The sequence below is a fragment of the Hemitrygon akajei genome, chromosome 25 (genome assembly GCF_048418815.1).
Source record: "Hemitrygon akajei chromosome 25, sHemAka1.3, whole genome shotgun sequence".
Classification (NCBI taxonomy): Eukaryota; Metazoa; Chordata; class Chondrichthyes; order Myliobatiformes; family Dasyatidae; genus Hemitrygon; species Hemitrygon akajei.
In genome coordinates, this window is record NC_133148.1 from 4259831 (window position 1) to 4282279 (window position 22449).

At 52.6% G+C, this 22449-nt stretch overlaps 1 protein-coding gene across 20 annotated transcripts in view; it reads right to left on the reverse strand.

Moving 5' to 3' along the window:
* LOC140716334 (von Willebrand factor A domain-containing protein 5A-like) overlaps nucleotides 1-15007 on the reverse strand; it is a 59234-nt gene extending 44227 nt beyond the window's left edge. For 4 of the 20 annotated variants that reach the window (XM_073028964.1, XM_073028965.1, XM_073028959.1 and 1 more), the window contains exons 1-4: nucleotides 14604-14996; nucleotides 7029-7078; nucleotides 3869-4071; nucleotides 2469-2691 (exon numbers count right to left, since the gene is read on the reverse strand). In XM_073028964.1, coding sequence (XP_072885065.1) covers nucleotides 2469-2691; nucleotides 3869-4071; nucleotides 7029-7071 — 469 coding nt within the window. In that variant the 5' untranslated portion in view covers nucleotides 7072-7078; nucleotides 14604-14996. Of the gene's footprint in view, nucleotides 1-2468; nucleotides 2692-3868; nucleotides 4072-7028; nucleotides 7079-14603 lie in introns of all 20 variants that reach the window. The other 16 variants (XR_012096280.1, XR_012096281.1, XR_012096278.1 and 13 more) reach the window with 8 other exon arrangements.
* Between the last annotated feature and the right edge of the window lie 7442 nt (nucleotides 15008-22449).

A 22449-nucleotide genomic window follows, 5' to 3' on the forward strand; every position in this document is an offset into this window, starting at 1 on the left:
TGACCCTGTCCCTGGGAGTGTGTGACGGGATGGTGAGGAGGGAGCCTCACCCTGTGTCTGACCCTGTCCCTGGGAGTGTGTGACGGGACGGTGTGGAGGGAGCCTCCCCCCGTGTCTGACCCTGTCCCCGGGAGTGTGTGACGGGACGGTGTGGAGGGAGCCTCCCCCCGTGTCTGACCCTGTCCCCGGGAGTGTGTGACGGGACGGTGTGGAGGGAGCCTCACCCTGTGTCTGACCCTGTCCCTGGGAGTGTGTGACGGGACGGTGTGCAGGGAGCCTCACCCTGTGTCTGACCCTGTCCCCGGGAGTGTGTGACGGGACGGTGCGGAGGGAGCCTCACCCTGTGTCTGACCCTGTCCCTGGGAGTGTGTGACGGGACGGTGTGGAGGGAGCCTCATCCTGTCTGACACTGTCCCCGGGAGTGTGTGACGGGACGGTGTGGAGGGAGCCTCCCCCCGTGTCTGACCCTGTCCCCGGGAGTGTGTGACGGGACGGTGTGGAGGGAGCCTCCCCCCGTGTCTGACCCTGTCCCCGGGAGTGTGTGACGGGACGGTGTGGAGGGAGCCTCACCCCGTGTCTGACCCTGTCCCCGGGAGTGTGTGACGGGACGGTGTGGAGGGATCCTCCCCCCGTGTCTGACCCTGTCCCCGGGAGTGTGTGACGGGACGGGGTGGAGGGAGACTCACCCCGTGTCTGACCCTGTCCCCGGGAGTGTGTGACGGGACGGTGTGGAGGGAGCCTCCCCCCGTGTCTGACCCTGTCCCCGGGAGTGTGTGACGGGACGGGGTGGAGGGAGCCTCCCCCCGTGTCTGACCCTGTCCCCGGGAGTGTGTGACGGGACGGGGTGGAGGGAGCCTCCCCCCGTGTCTGACCCTGTCCCCGGGAGTGTGTGACGGGACGGGGTGGAGGGAGCCTCCCCCCGTGTCTGACCCTGTCCCCGGGAGTGTGTGACGGGACGGGGTGGAGGGAGACTCACCCCGTGTCTGACCCTGTCCCCGGGAGTGTGTGACGGGACGGTGTGGAGGGAGCCTCCCCCCGTGTCTGACCCTGTCCCCGGGAGTGTGTGACGGGACGGTGTGGAGGGAGCCTCCCCCCGTCTCTGACCCTGTCCCCGGGAGTGTGTGACGGGACGGTGTGGAGGGAGCCTTACCCTGTGTCCGACCCTGTCCCTGGGAGTGTGTGACGGGACGGTGTGGAGGGAGCCTCCCCCGTGTCTGACCGTGTCCCCGGGAGTGTGTGACGGGACGGTGTGGAGGGAGCCTCCCCCTGTGTCTGACCGTGTCCCCGGGAGTGTGTGACGGGACGGTGTGGAGGGAGCCTCACCCTGTCCCTGGGAGTGTGTGACGGGACGGTGTGGAGTGAGCCTCACCCTGTGTCTGACCCTGTCCCTGGGAGTGTGTGACGGGACGGTGTGGAGTGAGCCTCACCCTGTGTCTGACCCTGTCCCTGGGAGTGTGTGACGGACGGTGTGGAGGGAGCCTCACCCCGTGTCTGACCCTGTCCCTGGGAGTGTGTGATGGGACGGTGTGGAGGGAGGCTCACCCTGTGTCTGACCCTGTCCCCGGGATGTGTGACGGGACGGTGTGCAGGGAGCCTCACCCTGTCTCTGACCCTGTCCATGGGAGTGTGTGACGGGACGGTGTGGAGGGAGCCTCGCCCTGTGTCTGACCCTGTCCCCGGGAGTGTGTGACGGGACGGTGTGGAGGGAGCCTCACCCTGTGTCTGACCCTGTCCCTGGGAGTGTGTGACGGGACGGTGTGGAGGGAGCCTCACCCTGTGTCTGACCCTGTCCCCGGGAGTGTGTGACGGGACGGTGGGGAGGGAGCCTCACCCTGTGTCTGACTCTGTCCCTGGGAGTGTGTGACGGGACGGTGTGGAGGGAGCCTCACCCTGTGTCTGACCCTGTTCCTGGGAGTGTATCAGGATGGTGTGGAGGGAGCCTCACCCTGTGTCTGACCCTGTCACTGGGATTGTGTGACGGGACGGTGTGGACGGAGCCTCACCCTGTGTCTGACCCTGTCCCTGGGAGTGTGTGACGGGACGGTGGGGAGGGAGACTCACCCTGTGTCTGACCCTGTCCCCGGGAGTGTGTGACGGGACGGTGTGGAGGGAGCCTCACCCTGTCCCTGGGAGTGTGTGACGGGACGGTGTGGAGGGAGCCTCACCCTGTGTCTGACCTTGTCCCTGGGAGTGTGTGACGGGACGGTGTGGAGGGACCCTCACCCTGTGTCTGACCCTGTCCCTGGGAGTGTGTGACGGGACGGTGTGGAGGGAGCCTCACCGTGTGTCTGACCCTGTCCCCGGGAGTGTGTGACGGGACGGTGTGGAGGGAGCCTCACCCTGTGTCTGGCCCTGTCCCTGGGAGTGTGTGACGGGACGGTGTGGAGGGAGCCTCACCCTGTGTCTGACTCTCTCCCACTGCAGGGTAGCATCGGTGGGTGACCCTCTCTTTGGGACCAGGAACTTACCTGCAGGGGTGTACCGGGGGTTTAGGACAGCGGGCAGAGTGAAGCGGACGGCACCATCAGCTTCAAGGGGAAGTTCCTGGGCCAGGCTGAAGGAGACGGTGGCCGCACAGCCTGGGGGCAGGTTGCCCACCCTGCAGGTGAAGACGTCACTGCTACTGCTGTCCTCCTCGAGCAGGAAGGCCTCCTGGCCGGAGGAGATGGCATCGTCGTAGTCGTCCTGAGCCTGGAGGAGAGGGGAGTGGGCAGGTTGGGGCAGAGAGCAGAGGAGGCTGGTTACCAGATCTGCCTCCTTCCCCCCACCCCAGCATGGAGTCTGGTCCCAGATCCCAAGATCCCTGTGTCCGGTAACATTTATCTGAGATCCCAGGATCTCATCTGAGGTCCCGAGTCGATACTTCAAGATAGAAGGTCCTAGCTCTGGCTGAAAGACCTTAACTTGGGACAGATCTGCCAGCTCGTCACCACCGCAGATAAAAATACACAGCTCCAATTCAGAACCCCACCCCTCTGAGCCGCAACGAAAGATCATCTCCCACCGCACAATCCGGGGATCACCACTCTGGAATCGCAATCCCACATCAGTCTTCACAGAACTTGATTCCCACCCCAGGGGAGTCTGACTCCGACTGAGATGTTGAAAGATAATTTGTCCCGTTGACTTGCAGGAAATTAGATGCTTTTAGATGATTAAGTTGTCTTTGTCAAGTATTATTGAGATTTTAACATCAGGGTGTATTTGTCCTGATGACATGCAAGAATTCAGGTACTAATCGCACACGTTGTTTTTGTGTGGATGACCTTTGCCTCTGCTTTAGGTGCTGAATTATTCTTTGTCTCATTCTGTCACTGTTGCCAGGCACGTGACTGCGGGGGGGGTAGCTAAAAACTGTATCTTGCATACGTGACCGACTGTGGTGTAACCCCCTATAAAGAGGGAGGACTGTTCCCCTGTTCGGGGTGCATCGCTTCACAGGACCCCGCAAGCTCTGCCAAGTTTGTTGAGCGATCCTCCTAAAAGCTTGTACTTGCTTAAATAACGAATCATGGCTCGCCACAGAAGTTGGCGTATTGCATTTGTTTCAAGTGTGTAAGAATCTCAAGAAAACCAAACCGACAGCACACTGCACACCTCGAACCCAAAATCTCCCCTCTGCTGCCCTGAGATGCTGGAGCAGATTCCCAGTCCAGGACCTTTCCTGGATGCAGGATACTGATCTTTCATTCAGGGTGCTCACGGATATCTGGAAACCTCCGCCACCAAATCTGGATCCACAGGATCAGCTTCAGTGTACAGGGATACACCACCAACCTCACACTCCCCGCCAACCTCCCCATGACCCTCAACCTCTGACCTCCCATGTGATCCCCACCCACAGCTCTCAGTACCCTTGCCCACCCACCTGTTCCCGTTCCTTTATCTCGGCCACCAACGTCTTCCCGTCCACCATCGCTTGGAAGTTGTAGACGGCAGAATCGCTGTCCACAGGGAATGTGAACACGGCCTCCAGGGGAGCAGCCTCCTCATTCCTGTACTCCAGGTCTGCAGACACATCGGCCACAAAGCCCTTCACCTCCACTCGCACCGAGATCTTCTTCAGAGGAACTGGGTCGGAACGGGGGAATAACAAGGTGAGGGGGAGGGTGTGGAAACCACCATTGGAAATCCTAACAACACACCCCTTTCCATTCACTGCCACTGTCCACAATCCCAATGGACCCCACCCCTTCCCATTCACTCCCACCATACACAATCCCAATGGACACACCCTTCCCATTCACTCCCACCATACACAATCGCAATGGACCCCACCCTTCCCATTCACTCCCACCGTACACAATCCCAATGAACCCCACCCCTTCCCATTCACTCCCACCGTACACAATCCCAATGGACCCCACCCCTTCCCATTCACTCCCACCGTACACAATCCCAACAGACCCCACCCCATCCCATTCACTCCCACCGCACACAATCCCAACGGACACACCCCTTCCCAATCACTCCCACCGTACACAATCCCAACAGACCCCACCCCTTCCCATTCACTCCCACCGAACACAATCCCAACAGACCCTACCCCTTCCCATTCACTCCCACTGTACACAATCCCAACAGACCCCACCCCTTCCCATTCACTCCCACCGTACACAATCCCAATAGACCCCACCCCTTCCCATTCACTCCCACCGTACACAATCCCAATGGACCCCACCCCTTCCCATTCACTCCCACCGTACACAATCCCAATGGACCCCACCCCTTCCCATTCACTCCCACCATACACAATCCCAATGGACCCCACCCCTTCCCATTCACTCCCACCGTACACAATCCCAATGGACCCCAACCCTTCCCATTCACTCCCACCGTACACAATCCCAATGGACCCCACCCCTTCCCATTCACTCCCACCGTACACAATCCCAACAGACCCCACCCCTTCCCACTCACTCCCACCGTACACAATCCCAATGGACCCCACCCCTTCCCATTCACTCCCACCGTACACAATCCCAATGGACCCCACCCCTTCCCATTCACTCCCACCGTACACAATCCCAATGGACCCCACCCCTTCCCATTCACTCCCACCGTACACAATCCCAACAGACCCCACCCCTTCCCATTCACTCCCACCGTACACAATCCCAATGGACACACCCTTCCCATTCACTCCCACCATACACAATCCCAATGGACACACCCTTCCCATTCACTCCCACCGTCCACAATCCCAATGGACACACCCTTCCCATTCACTCCCACCGTCCACAATCCCATTGGACACACCCTTCCCATTCACTCCCACCGTACACAATCCCAATGGACCCCACCCCTTCCCATTCACTCCCACCGTACACAATCCCAATGGACACACCCTTCCCATTCACTCCCGCCATACACAATCCCAATGGGACCCACTCCTTCCCATTCACTGACACCGTACACAATCCCAATAGGACCCACACCATCCCATTCACTCCCACCGTACACAATCCCAATGGACCCCACCCCTTCCCATTCACTCCCACCATACACAATCCCAATGGACCCCACTTCTTCCCATTCACTCCCACTGTACAAGATCCCAATGGAACCCACCCCTTCCCATTCACTCCCACCGTACACAATCCCAATGGACCCCACCCCTTCCCATTCACTCCCACCGTACACAATCCCAATGGACCCCACCCCTTCCCATTCACTCCCACCGTACACAATCCCAATGGACCCCACCCCTTCCCATTCACTCCCACTGTACACAATCCCAATGGACCCCACCCCTTCCCATTCACTCCCACCGTACACAATCCCAATGGACCCCACCCCTTCCCATTCACTCCCACCACACACAATCCCAATGGACAACATCCCTTCCCATTCACTCCCACCATCCACAATCCCAATGGACACACCCTTCCCATTCACTCCCACGTACACAATCCCAATGGACCCCATCCCTTCCCATTCACTCCCACCATACACAATCCCAATGGACCCCACTCCTTCCCACTCACTCTCACCATACACAATCCCAATGGACCCCACCCCTTCCCATTCACTCCCGCCATACACAATCCCAATGGGACCCACTCCTTCCCATTCACTGACACCGTACACAATCCCAATAGGACCCACACCATCCCATTCACTCCCACCGTACACAATCTCAATGGACCCCACCCCTTCCCATTCACTCCCACCATACACAATCCCAATGGACCCCGCTTCTTCCCATTCACTCCCACTGTACAAGATCCCAATGGAACCCACCCCTTCCCATTCACTCCCACCGTACACAATCCCAATGGACCCCACCCCTTCCCATTCACTCCCACCGTACACAATCCCAATGGACCCCACCCCTTCCCATTCACTCCCACCGTACACAATCCCAATGGACCCCACCCCTTCCCATTCACTCCCACCGTACACAATCCCAATGGACCCCACCCCTTCCCATTCACTCCCACCGTACACAATCCCAATGGACCCCACCCCTTCCCATTCACTCCCACCACACACAATCCCAATGGACAACATCCCTTCCCATTCACTCCCACCGTCCACAATCCCAATGGACACACCCTTCCCATTCACTCCCACCGTACACAATCCCAACGGACCCCATCCCTTCCCATTCACTCCCACCATACACAATCCCAATGGACCCCACTCCTTCCCACTCACTCTCACCATACACAATCCCAATGGACCCCATCCCTTCCCATTCACTCCCACCATACACCATCCCAATGGACCCCATCCCTTCCCATTCACTCCCACCGTCCACAATCCCAATGGACACACCCTTCCCATTCACTCCCACCGTACACAATCCCAATGGACCCCACCCCTTCCCATTCACTCCCACCGTACGCAATCCCAATGTACCCCACCCCTTCCCATTCACTCCCGTGTCCACAATCCAAATGGCCCTCTCCCATTTCCATTCCTGAATCCAGTCAGGGAATGGGATTGTGTGAACCAACATGGACTCAGTGGCCAAATGTCCTCCTAGTCAAAGGGAACTGTGTTAAACATGGCTGACTGCTCACCTGGGGTGTTCTGGGCTGTCACGAGTCCGCAGTGTCTGACCATTGTGTGGCTGAAATGCAAACGAAGGTACAAGTGTTGTGTGTGGTCCAGGATTTCACCGCCCCCTTCCCCCACATCAATCCCAACCCACCGGCCACCACACTCCACCCCCCAGCAGACAATGCCATTTCACTCTGAGCCTGCCCCAGCACAAATCTCAAGCCGTGCACCAGAGCTGCTGATGCTGGGCGTCTGTGAGGAATCCACATTTATGGGGAGCATCAGGGCAACAGGGACCACAATATATGGGGTGGAAACCTTTTCTATATACACTATTGTGATTTATAGCTTATGCAAGTCAAATAGACCCCCACAAGTCATTCCTGGTTTCCTTGTACAAAGCCGGGTCACCAGACTCGCCTGCCACAGATCCAGCCCTCAGCAGGTGAACCTTCTGGTTCATCCCCAGCTTTTGATTCGGGTGCGTACAGCAAGTTCGTGTCGGCACTCGGCCGTCCGCACAAGTTGTCATGAATCAGACTCAGGTTTATTATCACCGGCAATGTGTCGCGAAATTTGTTAACAGCAGCAACAGTTCAATGCAATATGTAATAATATAGAAAAACTAAATAAGTAAATCAGTTACACTAAGTATATATGTATATTGGATTATTAAATAGACTAAAAATAGTGCAAAGCAGAAATTGTGTGTGTGTGTGTGTGGGGGGGCAGGGTGGGGTAGTGGTCAAGAGTTCAATGAATCGGATGGCAGAGGGGAAGAAGCTGTTCCTGAATCTCTGAGTGTGTGTCTTCAGGCTCCTGTACCTCCTCCCTGATGGCAGAGGGGAAGAAGCTGTTGCTGAATCTCTGAGTGTGTGCCTTCAGGCTCCTGTACCTCCTCCCTGATGGCAGAGGGGAAGAAGCTGTTCCTGAATCGCTGAGTGTGTGTCTTCAGGCTCCTGTACCTCCTCCCTGATGGCAGAGGGGAAGAAGCTGTTCCTGAATCGCTGAGTGTGTGTCTTCAGGCTCCTGTACCTCCTCCCTGATGGCAGAGGGGAAGAAGCTATTCCTGAATCTCTGAGTGTGTGCCTTTGGGCTCCTCTACCTCCTACCTGATGTTAACGAGAAGAGGGCATGTCCTGCGTGATTGGGGTCCTTAATAGTAGATGCCGCCTTTCTGAGACACCTCTCCTTGCAGATGACTTTGATGTTGAAGCTTGAACCCTACATGGAGCTGACTAATTTTACACCTTCCTGAGGCTTCTCTCGGTTCTGTATGGTAGCCACCCACCCCCCTCCCCCCACACCAGACCCCGATGCAGCCTGTCAGAATGCTCTCCATGGTACATCTACAGAAGCCTTCAGGTGTTTTAGGCAACAAACCAAATCTCTTCTAATGAAATATATCCACTGTCTTGCCTTCTTTATAGCTGTGTCAATATGTTGGGACCAGGTTAGATCCTCAGATCTTGACACCAGGAACTGTTCACTCTCTCCACTTCTGACCCCTCTGTGAGGATTGGTAGGTGATCCCTCGTGTTACCCTTCCTGAAGTCCATAATCAGTTCTTTCGTCTTACTGACGTTGACTGCAAGGTTGTTGCTGCAGCACCACTCAACCAGCTGGTCTATCTCACTCCTGTACGCCCTCTCGTCACCACCTGAGATTCTACCAACAATGGTCGTATCATCAGCAAACTTATGGGTGGCGTTTGAGCTGTACTGAGCCACACAGTCACGGGTACAGCGGGAGTAGAGCAGTGGGCCAAGCACACACCCCTGAGGGGCACCAGTGTCGATTGTCAGTGAGGAGGAGATATTGTGGTCTTCCAGTTTGGAAGTCAAGGATCTAATTGCAGAGGAAGGCACAGATGCCCAGTTTCTGTAGCTTATCAATCAGGACTGTGGGAATGATGGTGTAAAACACAGGTCTATTGTCAATGAACAGCATCCCAACATAGGTGTTTGCATTGTCCAGGTGATCCAAGGCCCTACGAACAGCCATTGAGATTGTGTCTGCCGTCGGCCCTCTATGGTGATAGGCAAATTGCAGTGGGTCCAGGCAGTGGTTCATTCTAGCCATGACTAACCTCTCAAAGCATTTCATCACCGTAGGCATGAAAAGGTGAAGCTCATGCTTTCAGGTTGGTGGCTAACCAGATGGAATACAAGGTGTCAAACTGGACTCACCCCGGACATACTCTCCATCTAGCCGAAGATACAAAAGCCGGGTATGCACCACCAAGTTCAAACACAGCTTCCAGCCCACTGTTATTAGACTATTGAATGGTCCACTAGTACAAGATAGACTTTGGACTCTTGACCTCATGTGCTGCCTCATTATGATCTTGCACCTTCTCTGCAACTGTTCTGCATAGGAGCAGAATTGGGCCATTTGGCCTGTCGAGTCTAGTGTACCCCATCATTTGAACAAGAGAGATTTGATTTGACTCATACCCACTCTCCCCATGACCTTTAATGACCTTAACTAATCAAGAGCCAACACTAGCTGCCTTTAATACACGCAGTGACAGCCTCCACTGCCCTCTGTGGCAACACGTTCCACAGATTCCCAGCAGAAAGCAGATGATTGGGCAAATGAGATTTGAATAGCTCAGACTCAGCAGAAAGCAAATGATTGGACAATTGAAAATTGAATAGCTCAAACAAATAAAAAAGGGGTAGTTCAAGCAGAGCGGCCAGTGAGTGGGCTAGTGAAGGAGTGGAGCTTTGAGGCTTCGGCTCGAGAGGCTTCGGCGAGCAGCGGCCGAAGATGAGCTTGCTCCCAGTGAGGTAAGGCCGGGTAAGTTTATTTAATTAACAGGAATTGGTAATGGAGGCAGTAGATAGGGCAGTTCAGTGCTCCAATTGTAGGATGTGGGAAGTCAGGGACAACACAATTGTCTCTGATGACTACACCCGCAAAAGGTGCATCCAGCTGCAGCTCCTGTCAAATCGAATTAGGGAACTGGAGCTGGAGACGGATGAACTTCAGATCATTCGGGAGGCAGAGGCAGTAATAGAGCAGAGTTTCAGGGAGACAGTCACCAATAAAAGTCAGGAGACAGGAGAGGGAAGGGGAATAGACAGGAAGAGCAGAGCACCCCCGTGGCCGTTCCCATCAACAATAAGTATACTGTTTTGGATACTGTTGGTGGGGACGACCTACCAGGGACAAGTTGCAGTGGTCGCATCTCTGGCGCTGAGACTGGACCCTCAGCTCAGAAAGGAAGGAGGGAAAAGAGCAGAGCAGTAGTGATAGAGGATTCGATAGTTGGGGGACAAATAAGAGGTTCTGTGAGAGAGATCGAGAATCCCGGATGGTCTGTTGCCTCCCTGGTGCCAGGGTCCGCGATATCTCGGATCGAGTTCTCAGCATTCTCAGGAGAGAGTGTGAACAGCCAGATGTCGTGGTTCACGTGGGGACCAATGACATAGATAGGAGTAGGGATGAGGTCCTGAAGAAGGAATATAGGGAGTTAGGAAAGTTAAAAAGCAGGACCTCAAGGGTGGTGATCTCGGGATTGCTGCCTGTGCCACGAGACAGAGAGGGTAGGAACAGGAAGTTATGGCAGATGAGTGCGTGGCTGAAGAGTTGGTGCAGGGGGCAGGGGATCAGATTTCTGGATCATTGGGATCTCTTCTGGGGAAGGTCTGACCTGTACAAAAAGGACAGGCTGCACCTGAATTGGAAAGGGACCAATATCCTGGCGGGCAGGTTTGCTGGAGCTGTTGGGGAGGGTTTAAACTATTTTGGCAGGGGGTGGGAATCAGAATGTGAGTGCAGAGATTAGGGTAGAAGGACAAGGGCATGATGTAATGTGTTCTGAGTTGGTGAGGAAGGACAGACAGGGGATGAAACATAAATGTAGCCAGTTAGAGGGGTTGAAATGTGTCTATTTCAACACCAGGAGTATTAGGAATAAAGGGGATGAACTTAAAGCATGGATCAGTACGTGGAACTACGATGTTGTGGCCGTTACTGAAACTTGGCTGGACGAAGGGCAGGATTGGCTGATGCAAGTATCGGGGTTTAGGTGTTTTAAAAGGAATAGGATGGGAGGTAGAAAAGGTGGGGTGGTGGGAAGTAGCATTACTGGTCAGGAATAGTATCACAGCTATAGAAAGGGAGAACATTGCAGAGGGAATGTCCACTGAGTCGGTCTGGGTGGAAGTCAGAAATAGGAAGGGATCAATCACTGTGCTGGGAGTAGTCTATAGGCCCCCAAATAGCCCTCAGGACACCGAGGGGCAGATAAACAAGCAGATTTTAGAATGGTGCAGGAAATACAGGGTTGTAGTTATGGGTGATTTCAACTTCCTTCATATTGACTGGCACCTCCTGAGTGCAAGGGGGATTGATGGGGCTGAATTTGTCAGGTGTGATCAAGAAGGATTCCTGACACAGTATGTGGACCGGACGACGAGAGGAGAGGCCATACTGGATCTAGTTCTGGGTAATGAACCTGGTCAGGTGACAGACCTCTTGGTGGGGGAGCATTTTGGTGAGAGCGACCACAACTCCCTTAGCTTCAGCTTACCGATGGAAAGGGATAAAATAAGACGAAATGGTAAAGTGCTTAACTGGGGAAGGGCTAACTTTGAAGGGATGAGGCAGGAACTAGCGAGAGTAAATTGGAAACAGATGTTCAAAGGGGAAAGCACAGAAGTAATGTGGAGGAAGTTTAGGGACCACTTGAGACGGGTTCAGGATAGGTTTGTCCCACTGAGAGAAGGAAAGAATGGTAGGAAAAGGGAAACGGGGCTGACAAAATACATGAGTCAACTCATCAAGAGGAAGATGGAAGCATATGTTAGATACAAGAAGCAGGAAGCAGGAGGGGCTCATGAGAAATATAGGGTAGTCAGGAAGGAGCTTAAGGAGGGACTTAGGAGAGCTCGAAGGGGGCATGAGAAGGCCTAGGCATGTAGGATTAACGTCCCAAGGCGTTCTATGCATATGTGAAGAGTAGAAGAATGACAAGAACGATAAAGGATAAAGAAGGCAACGTTCCTGGAGGCGGAGGAGGTCAGGGAGGTCCCAAAGGAATACTTTGCTTCAGTATTCACTAGTGAAATGGAACTTGATCAGGGTGAGGTCAAAATAGAACAGGCCTGTGTGCTGGGCAATGTGGAGATTAAGGAAGAAGAAGTGTTGGATCTTCTCAAAAACATCAAGATTGATAAGTCCCCAGGGCCGGATGTGAAATACTCCAGGTTGCCGTGTGAAGTGAGAGGAGAGATCGCTGGAGCAGTAGCTATGATCTTTGAATTCTTTTTGGCTGCAGGGGAGGTGCCGGAGGATTGGAGAATGGCAAATGTAGTTCCCTTGTTTAAAAAAGGTAATAGGGAGAATCCTGGGAACTATGGACCGGTGAGTCTTACGTTGGTGGTCTGCAAACTATTGGAAAGGATTCTTAAGGATAGGATCTACAAGCATTTGGAGAAGTACAGTCTACTCAAGGATAGTCAACATGGCTTTGTGAAGGGAAGGTCGTGCCTCACGAGCCTAATTGAGTTTTTTGAAGAGGTAACAAAAGAAATTGATGAGGGTAGGCTGGTAGATGTGGTCTACATGGATTTTAGCAAGGCATTTGACAAGGTCCCCCACGAGAGACTCATTCAGAAACTCATGAGGCATGGGATCAGTAGAACCTTGGCTGTTTGGTTAAAAATTGGCTTACAGGAAGAAAGCAGAGGGTAGTAGTGGAAGGAAAGTATTCTGCCTGGAGGTCGGCGACTAGTGGAGTGCCGCAGGGATCTGTCCTGGGACCCCTGCTCTTTGTGATTTTTATAAATGACCTGGATGAAGAGGCGGTAGGATGGGTGAGTAAGTTTGCGGATGACACAGAGGTTGGAGGATTTCTGGATGGAGCTGTAGGTTGTCGAAGGTTACAAGAGGATATAGACAGGATGCAGAATTGGGCAGAAAAGTGGCAGATGGAATTCTATCCGGGCAAGTGTGAGGTGATGCATTTTGGAAGGACAAACCAGAAGACTGAGTACAGGATTAATGGTCAGTTACTTAAGAGTGTAGATGAACAGAGGGACCTTGGGGTTTAAATCCATACATCCCTCAAGGTCGCTGCGCAGGTTGATAGGGTAGTTAAGAAGGCCTATGGGATGCTAGGCTTCATTAACGGGGGATTGAGTTCAAGAGTAGAGAGGTCATGTTGCAACTCTACAAATCTCTGGTGAGACCGCACTTAGAGTATTGTGTTCAGTTCTGGTCACCTCATTATAGGAAGGATGTGGAAGTTATGGAGAGGGTGCAGAGGAGATTTACCAGGATGTTGCCTGGATTGGAATACAAGTCTTCTGAGGCAAGGTTAGCAGAGCTGGGAGTTTTCTCTTTGGAGCGTAGAAGGAGAGGGGACTTGCTAGGGGTCTACAAGATTATGAGAGGTGTAGATAGGGTGGATAGCCAGTACCCGTTTCCCAGGGCACGAATAGCAAACACCAGAGGGCACATGTACAAAGTTAAGGGAGGGAAGTTTAGGGGAGACATCGAGGGTAAATTTTTTATTTTTATTTTTATTTTTTACACAGAGGGTTGTGAGTGCCTGGAATGGCTTGCCAGGGATGGTGGTGGAGGCTAAAACATTAGGGGTATTTAAGAGCCTCGTGGACAGGCACATGGATGAAAGAAAAATAGAGGATTATGGGGTAGTGTGGGTTTAGTACTTTATTTTTAAGGAATATATGGATCGACACAGCAGCGAGACCTGAAGGGCCTGCACTGTGCTGTTGTATTCTAGTGTTCTAGATTCACCTCTCCACAGCAGTACAGGCTCCCAGGCAGGTATCGGTGGGGCAGACGGAGGAAGTCCGATTCAGGTAGGATGCAGAGAGGTGATCACATTCAGGAGAAAGCCAGATTGCCGGGGATTTTTACTACAGGCAGCATTTGAGGCGGCAAAAGTTAAGAGAGATTTCGACAGGGGAAGGACTAGGAGGGTAATGGGCCAAACACAGGCAACAGGGAGTAGCAGGGAGGATTCCACGGTCAGCATGCACCATTTGGGCCGAGTGGCCTGTTTCCATGCTCCGTGGCTTCACCACAGGTGTACTGATGGACAGAGGGACCTCAGGATCTGAGTCCTCAGCTCCCTGAAAGTGGCGATGCCCAGTTTATTTATTGTCACATGCACCAAGATTCTGTGAAGAGTTTGTCCTGCAAACTTTCGGTGCAGATCAGATGAATACGCTGTGCACTGGGGGAGAGCCAGGTAAAAGAACTGCACTTATTTCCTCTCTCCCCCCCCCCACTACTTTCCCTGTCTCCCCCCCACTCCATCCCCCTTCTTCACTCTCCATCCCAATCCCCTCTTCCTCCCTCCCCCTCCCCCGCTCCCCCCCTTTCCCTGTCTCCCCCTCACTCCAGCCCCCTTCTTCACTCTCCCCGTCTGTCCTCTCTCCATCCCAATCCCACTCTTCTTCCCATTCCACCTCCCTCCTCGGCCCCTCCCGCTCCCCTCCCCCACTCCGGCTCCCCCTCCCACCCCCGCTCCCTCTCCCCTCCCACCGCTCCTTCCCCCCCCTCCCGCCGCCCCTCTCTGTCTCCCTTTTCCCGTAATCCTGGGAATCTCCCCTTACCCTGGCAATGACGCTGTTCCGGGAATCTCAGACTGATTTGGCAAGTCCCAGACGACGAGAGAGTTCGGTGTGTTAACAGTTGTTTACCTCCGCTTTGCTGCGCGATTCCTGCTCTCCGCTCCGCAGTTTGTCCGCAAAGTTCACGGTAGAAATATCCGCCCCTCCCCGCTGGGTCGAGTCACACACCCGCTGTCACGGCAGAGAGCGTCTCTCAATTCCGGGGCGCCTCTGAACTCGGGCACAGAAAATCATCGACACTTCCTGATTCCACCCGCTGGCGCGTCCAGGTCAGCTGTCCAGGAGGCTGAGTCGGGCGCGTCCAGGTCAGCTGTCCAGGAGGCTGAGTCGGGCGCGTCCAGGTCAGCTGTTCAGGAGGCTGAGTCGGGCGCGTCCAGGTCGGCTGTTCAGGAGGCTGAGTCGGGCGCGTCCAGGTCAGCTGTTCAGGAGGCTGAGTCGGGCGCGTCAGAGCAGCGAGTGAGGCCCTTCGGCCCAACATTCTGAATCCGGTTTATTATCACAAACTTTAATCATCTGAAATTTGTCATTTTGTGCGGCAGTACAGGGCAAAGATATAAAACTACTGTAAACTCACAAAAGTCACAAAACTAAATTTCAAAGTAAATTTGTTACCAACGTACATATAATGTCACCGTGTACAACCAATTCACTCGGGTTTGCCGATTGAGCAGAAAGGCCGGGGACTCGCGCCGGCTTTGGAGCTTGGAGCAGCGGCCGGCTGGAGAGATGAGAGGCCCGAGAAACGTACTTCACTCTGGTTTGCCGAAAGGCAGGGGCACAGGAACCAGAGCGCCAGAACTATTAGTGGAGACAGATGTTGGTAAGACCTCAGACAAAGTCGGGAATCAAAAGGTTGAGCACGGGGCGACCAGTGTCCTGAGCTGCGGAGATTTCAATTCAAGAAGTATTGAAGGAAAGGTCCCGCGTGGGAGGTTGGTCAAGAAGGTTCACTCGCTTGGCATTCAGGATCAGGTAGTAAACTGGATTAGACATTGGCTTTGTGGGAGAAGCCAGAGAGTGTCTATAGATGGTCGCCTCTCTGACCGGAGGCTGAGACTAGTGGTGTGCCGCAGGGATCGGTGCTGGGTCCATTGTGGTTTGTCATCGATATCAATGAGCTGGATGATAATGCTGTTAACTGGATCAGCAAATTTGTGGATGACACCTAAATTGGGGGTGTAGTGGACAGTGAGGAAGGCTATCATGGCTTGCGGAGGGATCTGCATCAGCTGGAAAAATGGGCTGACAAATGGCAGATGGAATTTAATGCAGAAAACTGCAAGGTGTTGCACTTCGATAGGACCAGCTAGGGTAGGCCTCACACAGTGAACCAGATGGACACTCGGGACTCTGGTAGAAGAAAGGAACTGGGAATACAGGTCCATGATTTGTTGAAAGTGGTGTCTGGTAGAGCGGGTTGTAAAGGAAGCTTTTGACACATTGGCCTTTGTAAATCAAAGTACTGGGTTCAGGAGATGGGATGTTATGTGGAAGTTGTACAAGTCATTGGTGAGGCCTAATTTGGAGCATTGTGTACAGTTTTGGTCACCGACCTACAGAAAAGATGTAAACAAGGTTGAAAGAGTACAGAGAACATTTACAAGGTTGCTGCCGGGTCTGGAGGACCGGAGTTATGAGGAAAGATTGAATAGGTTAGGACCTTATTCCTTTGAAAGTAGAAGATTGAGGGCAGATTTGATAGAGGTAAACAATATTATGAAGGGTATAGACAGGGTAAATGCAAGCAGGCTTTTTCCACTGAGGTTGGGTGAGACTACAGCCAGAGGTCGTGGGTTAAGGGTGAAAGGTGAAAAGTTTAAGATGAACATGAGCAGGATCTTCTTCACTCAGAGGGTTGTGAGAGTGTGGAACGAGCTGCCAGCACAAGTGGTGCACGAGAGCTCGATTTTAACATTTCAGCAAAGTTTGGATAGATACATGGATGGGAAGGGTATAAAACAGGTCAATGGGAGTAGGCAGCTTAACTGGTTTCAGCATGAACTAGACGGGCCGAAGGGCCTGTTTCTGTGCTGTATTTTCCTGGACTTTAACCCTGAGATTCATTTTCTTACGGCCATACTCAATAAATCCAATAACCAGAATAGAGTCAATGAAGCACCCCACCAACAGGGCGGACAACCAGCGTCCTGAGGAAGGGTCTCGGCCCAAAGCACCAACTGTTCCTCTTTTCCCTGACCTGCTGAGTCCCTCCAGCGTTCCGCGTGTGTTGCTCTGAATTTCCATCATCTGCAGATTGTCTCGTGTTTGAGATGACCAGTGTGCAAAAGACAAACTGCAAATACGGAAAGACAGAAAAGGGGAATGACAATAATGACATTCAGCATAAAGAGAGGCGCAATAGAGCTGGAAGCATACAGAGCAGAGCAGCGGGATGCAACACAACCGCCGGGTGGATATTAAACGGGCAAGTATCCGGGATATCATCAAGTAAAGGAAATGGATCATAAGGTGATAACAGGGAAACTTCCGACAGAATTTACTTCAAGGTTTAACAAAATCTTCCAAACAAAGGCAACAAACACTTTCATTATAGCCCATATTAACGTATTCTTTTGGCATTGTACTTTGATCTGAAACCGATTGGGAAATATTACGGAGAAAAGTAAGAACTGAAATGACAAATTTTAGAACACACTATGTACACGCGAACACACGTAGATTAACGCCACCGAGGACAGAAGGAGGAAGAGGAATTACAGAGGTTAAAAATTTACACAATAGCCAGGTAAATCTTCCAAGGGTATATTTTCACCAACAAAAACTGGATTCAGCACTCCATGCCAGAATATTCAATTCTGACAAGAATCACGTATCACCACGCTTAAGAGCACAAGGCAATAAGACATAGGAGCAGAATTAGGTCATTCAGTCCATCGAGTCTGCTCCCAGACGTGGCTGATCCTTTTGTTACCCCTCCTCAGCCCCACTCCCTGGCCTTCTCCCCGTAACCTTCGACGCCGTGGCCAATGGAGGACCTATCAATCTCTGCCTTAAATACACCCAGTGGCCTGGCCGCCACACCACCCTCTGGCTAAAGAAAATTCTCCACATCCGTTTTAAATGGACAGCAACCCCTGCAGAACACCACTCGTCAATAGCAGCCAAACCAGAAAAGGATCCTTTTATTCCCACTCACTGCCTCCTACCAATCAGCCAATGCTCTAACCGTGCTAGTAACATTCCTGTAATACCACGGGGTATTAACAATCACTCTTAACGAGTTACAGCTGTGGGGGCCTCGTTCGGGATTGATCCCGGCTGTGAGATTATCCTGAACAATGAACCAGTGGGCAGGCTCCGCCTATTCTCTGGAATAACGCCCACTCCTAAAGGAGAGGAGGAGTTTGAGACTTGGGCGGAGCGGACCTCTCCGTTGTTAGATGAGTGACAGTGCTCTGATGACGTAAAGCAACAGGGATTGGTTGATAGTTTGAATGGGCGGGCCACTGACGTCGCGACACCTGTCAGTTACATGCAAACACTGGACAACGCTTTTGGCCCGACTGGAATCCCAGTGGAGCTCATGCTGGGGTTTCAGAACATGCGTCAGGAGAAGGGGGAGCAGACTCGCTGCCTGAAATTTTACAGGCAGGTAATCCTGCCAATGTACATACGAGGGTTCACTTTCCACCGACAGGGGTTTAGGATATACCGGACTCTGCACAGAATGGAGAACTGACACACAAACATAACAAATGGTTAGATTTGTGCAGTAATCCGTATAATTTGCAAACTGCCACGTGTATTTTGTAATTGTGGGCGACCCTGTCCTTCCCTCAAGCTCAAAACTTCTCCTGTTCCCCATTTCTTTGCATTTGCCCTCCGGCGCTGTTGGGTATTAAACTACCTGCGTCTCAATATCACCAAGACCAAGGAGATGGTGGTGGACTTTAGGAGATCTAGGCCTCATATGGAGCCAGTGATCATTAATGGAGAATGCGTGGAGCAGGTTAAGACCTACAAGTATCTGGGAGTACAGTTAGACGAGAAGCTAGACTGGACTGCCAACACAGATGCCTTGTGCAGGAAGGCACAGAGTCGACTGTACTTCCTTAGAAGGTTGGTGTCATTCAATGTCTGTAGTGAGATGCTGAAGATGTTCTATAGTTCAGTTGTGGAGAGCGCCCTCTTCTTTGTGGTGGCGTGTTGGGGAGGAAGCATTAAGAAGAGGGACGCCTCACGTCTTAATAAGCTGGTAAGGAAGGCGGGCTCTGTCGTGGGCAAAGTACTGGAGAGTTTAACATCGGTAGCTGAGCGAAGGGCGCTGAGTAGGCTACGGTCAATTATGGATAACTCTGAACATCCTCTACATAGCACCATCCAGAGACAGAGAAGCAGTTTCAGCGACAGGTTACTATCGATGCAATGCTCCTCAGACAGGATGAAGAGGTCAATACTCCCCAATGCCATTAGGCTTTACAATTCAACCGCCAGGACTTAAGAACTTTTAAAAAGCTATTATTAATGTTTTTTGAGATAGTGATCTAGATGCATATCATATTTTTTACTGAGTTAAGTATTGTATGTTATTAGTTTTGCTACAACAAGTGTATGGGACATTGGAAAAAAAGTTGAATTTCCCCATGGGGATGAATAAAGTATCTATCTATCTATCTATCTATCTATCTATTTAATTAATCCTACCCCTAATATGATTATTACTACTACTTCCCTCATGTCAGTCCTTTATTAAGTATATATTTTGTTAATAATCACCGTCACGAAATACATACAATACGAGCTACAGGTTAGATGCTTTTCTGTCTCTTGACAACATTCTGTTCTTGGTTCTCAGCGCCGTTCCTCTCTCTCGGCCACTTGTTCAGCATTTATTTCATCCTGGTCTTGGTGCAACTTGTACCCGGTGGCATGTATCCAGTCAGGTTTCTCCTTCACCTGAATGGCTGTACGGGTCGTCAGCACTGGGTAGGGGTCTTTCCACCCGGGAGAGAAAGAATCTTTGTTCATCGATCTCACAGATATTTTGTGTCTCGGCTCAAACGGATGCATGTTACCCTCAGTTAAAGGTGCCTGGGCTCACCGGACCCCTCATACAATTTTCCTGCCTCCTGATACAATGCTTGTGTGTATTTCGGTGTCCTCTCGTCATTCCATATTAGCCTTTGGCAGGAACGCAGCATCCTTCTCCCGGTATTCGGGAATCCGCTGTCGACAATAAACACAAAATACACTGCAGATGCTGTGGTCAAAGCAACACGTACAACCCGCTGGAGGAACTCAGCAGGTCGGGCAGCATCCGTGGAAACGAACAGTCAACGTTTCGGGCCGAGACCCTTCGTTTGGACTGGCGAGGGAGGGGGCAGGGGCCCTATAAATAATCTGGGGGAGGGAGAGAAGGAGAAGGCAGGTAGGTGCCGGGTGAAAAACCAGTAAGGGGAAAGATCAAGGCGTGGGGGAGGGGATAGGCAGGAATGTAACCGGAAGTTGGAGAATTCAACGTTCACGCCAAGGGGATGAAGATCATAGGCATCCCTTAGTCTCGTGAGACCATGGATTTGCGCCTTGGAATGGTTTCCAGGGTGCAGGCCTGGGCAGGGTTGTATGGGAGACCGGCAGTTGCCCAAGCTGCAAGTCTCCCCTCTCCACGCCACCGATGTTGTCCAGGGGAAGGGCATTAGGACCCATGCAGCTTGGCACCGGTGCAAATGCAGAGCAACGTGTGGTTAAGTGCCTCGCTCAAGGGCACAACACGCAGCAGCAGCCAAGGCTGGACCTCGGCACCTTCAGATCACTGGACCGTCGCCTTAACCACTTGGCCACGGGCTGGAGACTACCCAGACGGTATATGAGGTGTTGCTCCTCCAACCTGAGTTTGGCCTCATCATGGCAGTAGAGGACAGGTATGGGCATATCCGAATGGGAATGTGAAGCAGAGTTGAAGTGGGTGGCAACCGGGAGATCCTGTCTGTTGTGGCGGTCAGAGTGGACCCCCAATCTGCTTCGGGTCTCACCGCGCCCAGGAAAGAAAGAATATCATTTTTCGTTTTGCGGACCGGGACCTGCTTTATTGCTTTTATTCGATCCCTTCCCAAACTTCGCCAACCTTTTACTGAGCTGGAATCCAGGTACTGGACAGTCTCTTGGCAAAACTGCATTCTCTCCAAAGACAACCCGTATCCTCTTCTGGCCAAATGTTCAAGGAGCGCTAAAGAATCCGTCAGACATTGTGGCCCTGTGGCAGAAACCATCAGAATGTCGTCCGCATACTGAATCAGCGTCGGGTATTCAGACAGCTGGCATTAGGACAAATCATTTTTAACCGCTGCAGCGTAAACTGCGGGGCTTTCGGAATAACCCTGGGGCCGACGTGTCCACGTATATTGCTGATTCTTATACGTAAAGGCAAATAAATAGTGTCTATCCTCGTGCAGAGGTATGGAGAGAAATGCTGAACAGTGATCGACTACAGTAAAGGTACCAGCTCCCGCAAGTATGGAAGTAAGTACAATGTTGTTGTCCGGCACCAGCGGAGCGATAGGGGCGACTATCTTATTAATGGCTCTTGGGCCCTGCACAAACGCCACTCATTTCTCCGGCCCGCTTTTGGAAAAGGTGCAATGTATTTTGCGTCCCGAAATTACTCTGGAAAAGTGTGCGGAGTCCATGGAGGACCTGGTTGGGAAAGGTGGTATTTTATCCACCGAGAAAGAGTTCGGGAAGGTAGTGTTTTATCTGGAGAATGATGAGTTGGTGCATCGGGCTCTCAGTAGGGCGATCAGGGTGGAAAACATCTTTTTACAGATGAAGCTGGTGACAGCTCCCATACAACACATCGTCCTCGGTCACGTTAAGCCTTTCATCCCCAACGAGGACCTGCTTCCCGCACTAACACGCTTGGGGCAAGTACGGTCAGAAATAACTGCCATCAGGCACAAACTTAAGAGACGCACCCTCCGCAGCATAATCTCTTTCCGGCGACAGGTATTCAAGCAGCTGGAAAGGCAGGACATCGTTGAGGGCCGGGTTACTGTCCGGCACGAGGGGGTAGATTATCAGGTGTACTGGAGCTCTGAGCGCCCACGGTGCCATGCGTGCGGGGAGGCGGGGCACTTTCGGAGGGACTGTCCGAACACCCGAAAACCCTAGGAGTCCACTTCGGGAATCAGTGCCCCAGCTACCTCTGCCCCTGATCCTATTCCCGCGCCTACCCCTGCTCCTGCCGCTGACTCTGCCGTTTCCCTTGTCCCTGCTCCTGCCCCTGCGGTTCAGGCGGGACATCCTGAGGCTACGTGCAGGAAGGTTCAGGCGAGAGACGGGGTGGAGCCTGTGCGGAGTAAGAAAGCGAAGAAGTCCAAACACCCTAAGAAGTCGGCCCCCGAGACCGCAGAGCTCACGCCCATTTGCCCTGAAGTGGGTCGGGGAAGTGCGCAAACGGACGCGGTGATGGAAGCAGAGAGTGCCGCCCCATCGGTGAATCCCGCACCTGTGTGCTCCTCCGGCTTGAAGAGGAGAAGGGGATGTTCCCCCAAGAGGGCGGGGAATGTAGATGCTGGGGAGTCCCAGGAAGAGGTGGGAATCCGGGTGGAGGTTGGTTCTAACCCTGAATCCCCAGGTGTAGCCACCAGTCCTGTGGTAGGTGGTGTGATTGTGCAGGAAGCCAGTGCTAGGCCTGTTTGCATAAATGGGGCAGCTCTGGAGCCCTCCACCCAGGACTCAGTAGTAAGCGCCTCCCTGGAGGCAAGTGTATTAAACGGTATGAGCGGAGAGGAGACCAAGCTCACTCACTGTCAGCATCAGGCTGCCGGTGAATCCCTGGACCAGAGATGCTGGGGTCCCTTCATACCTG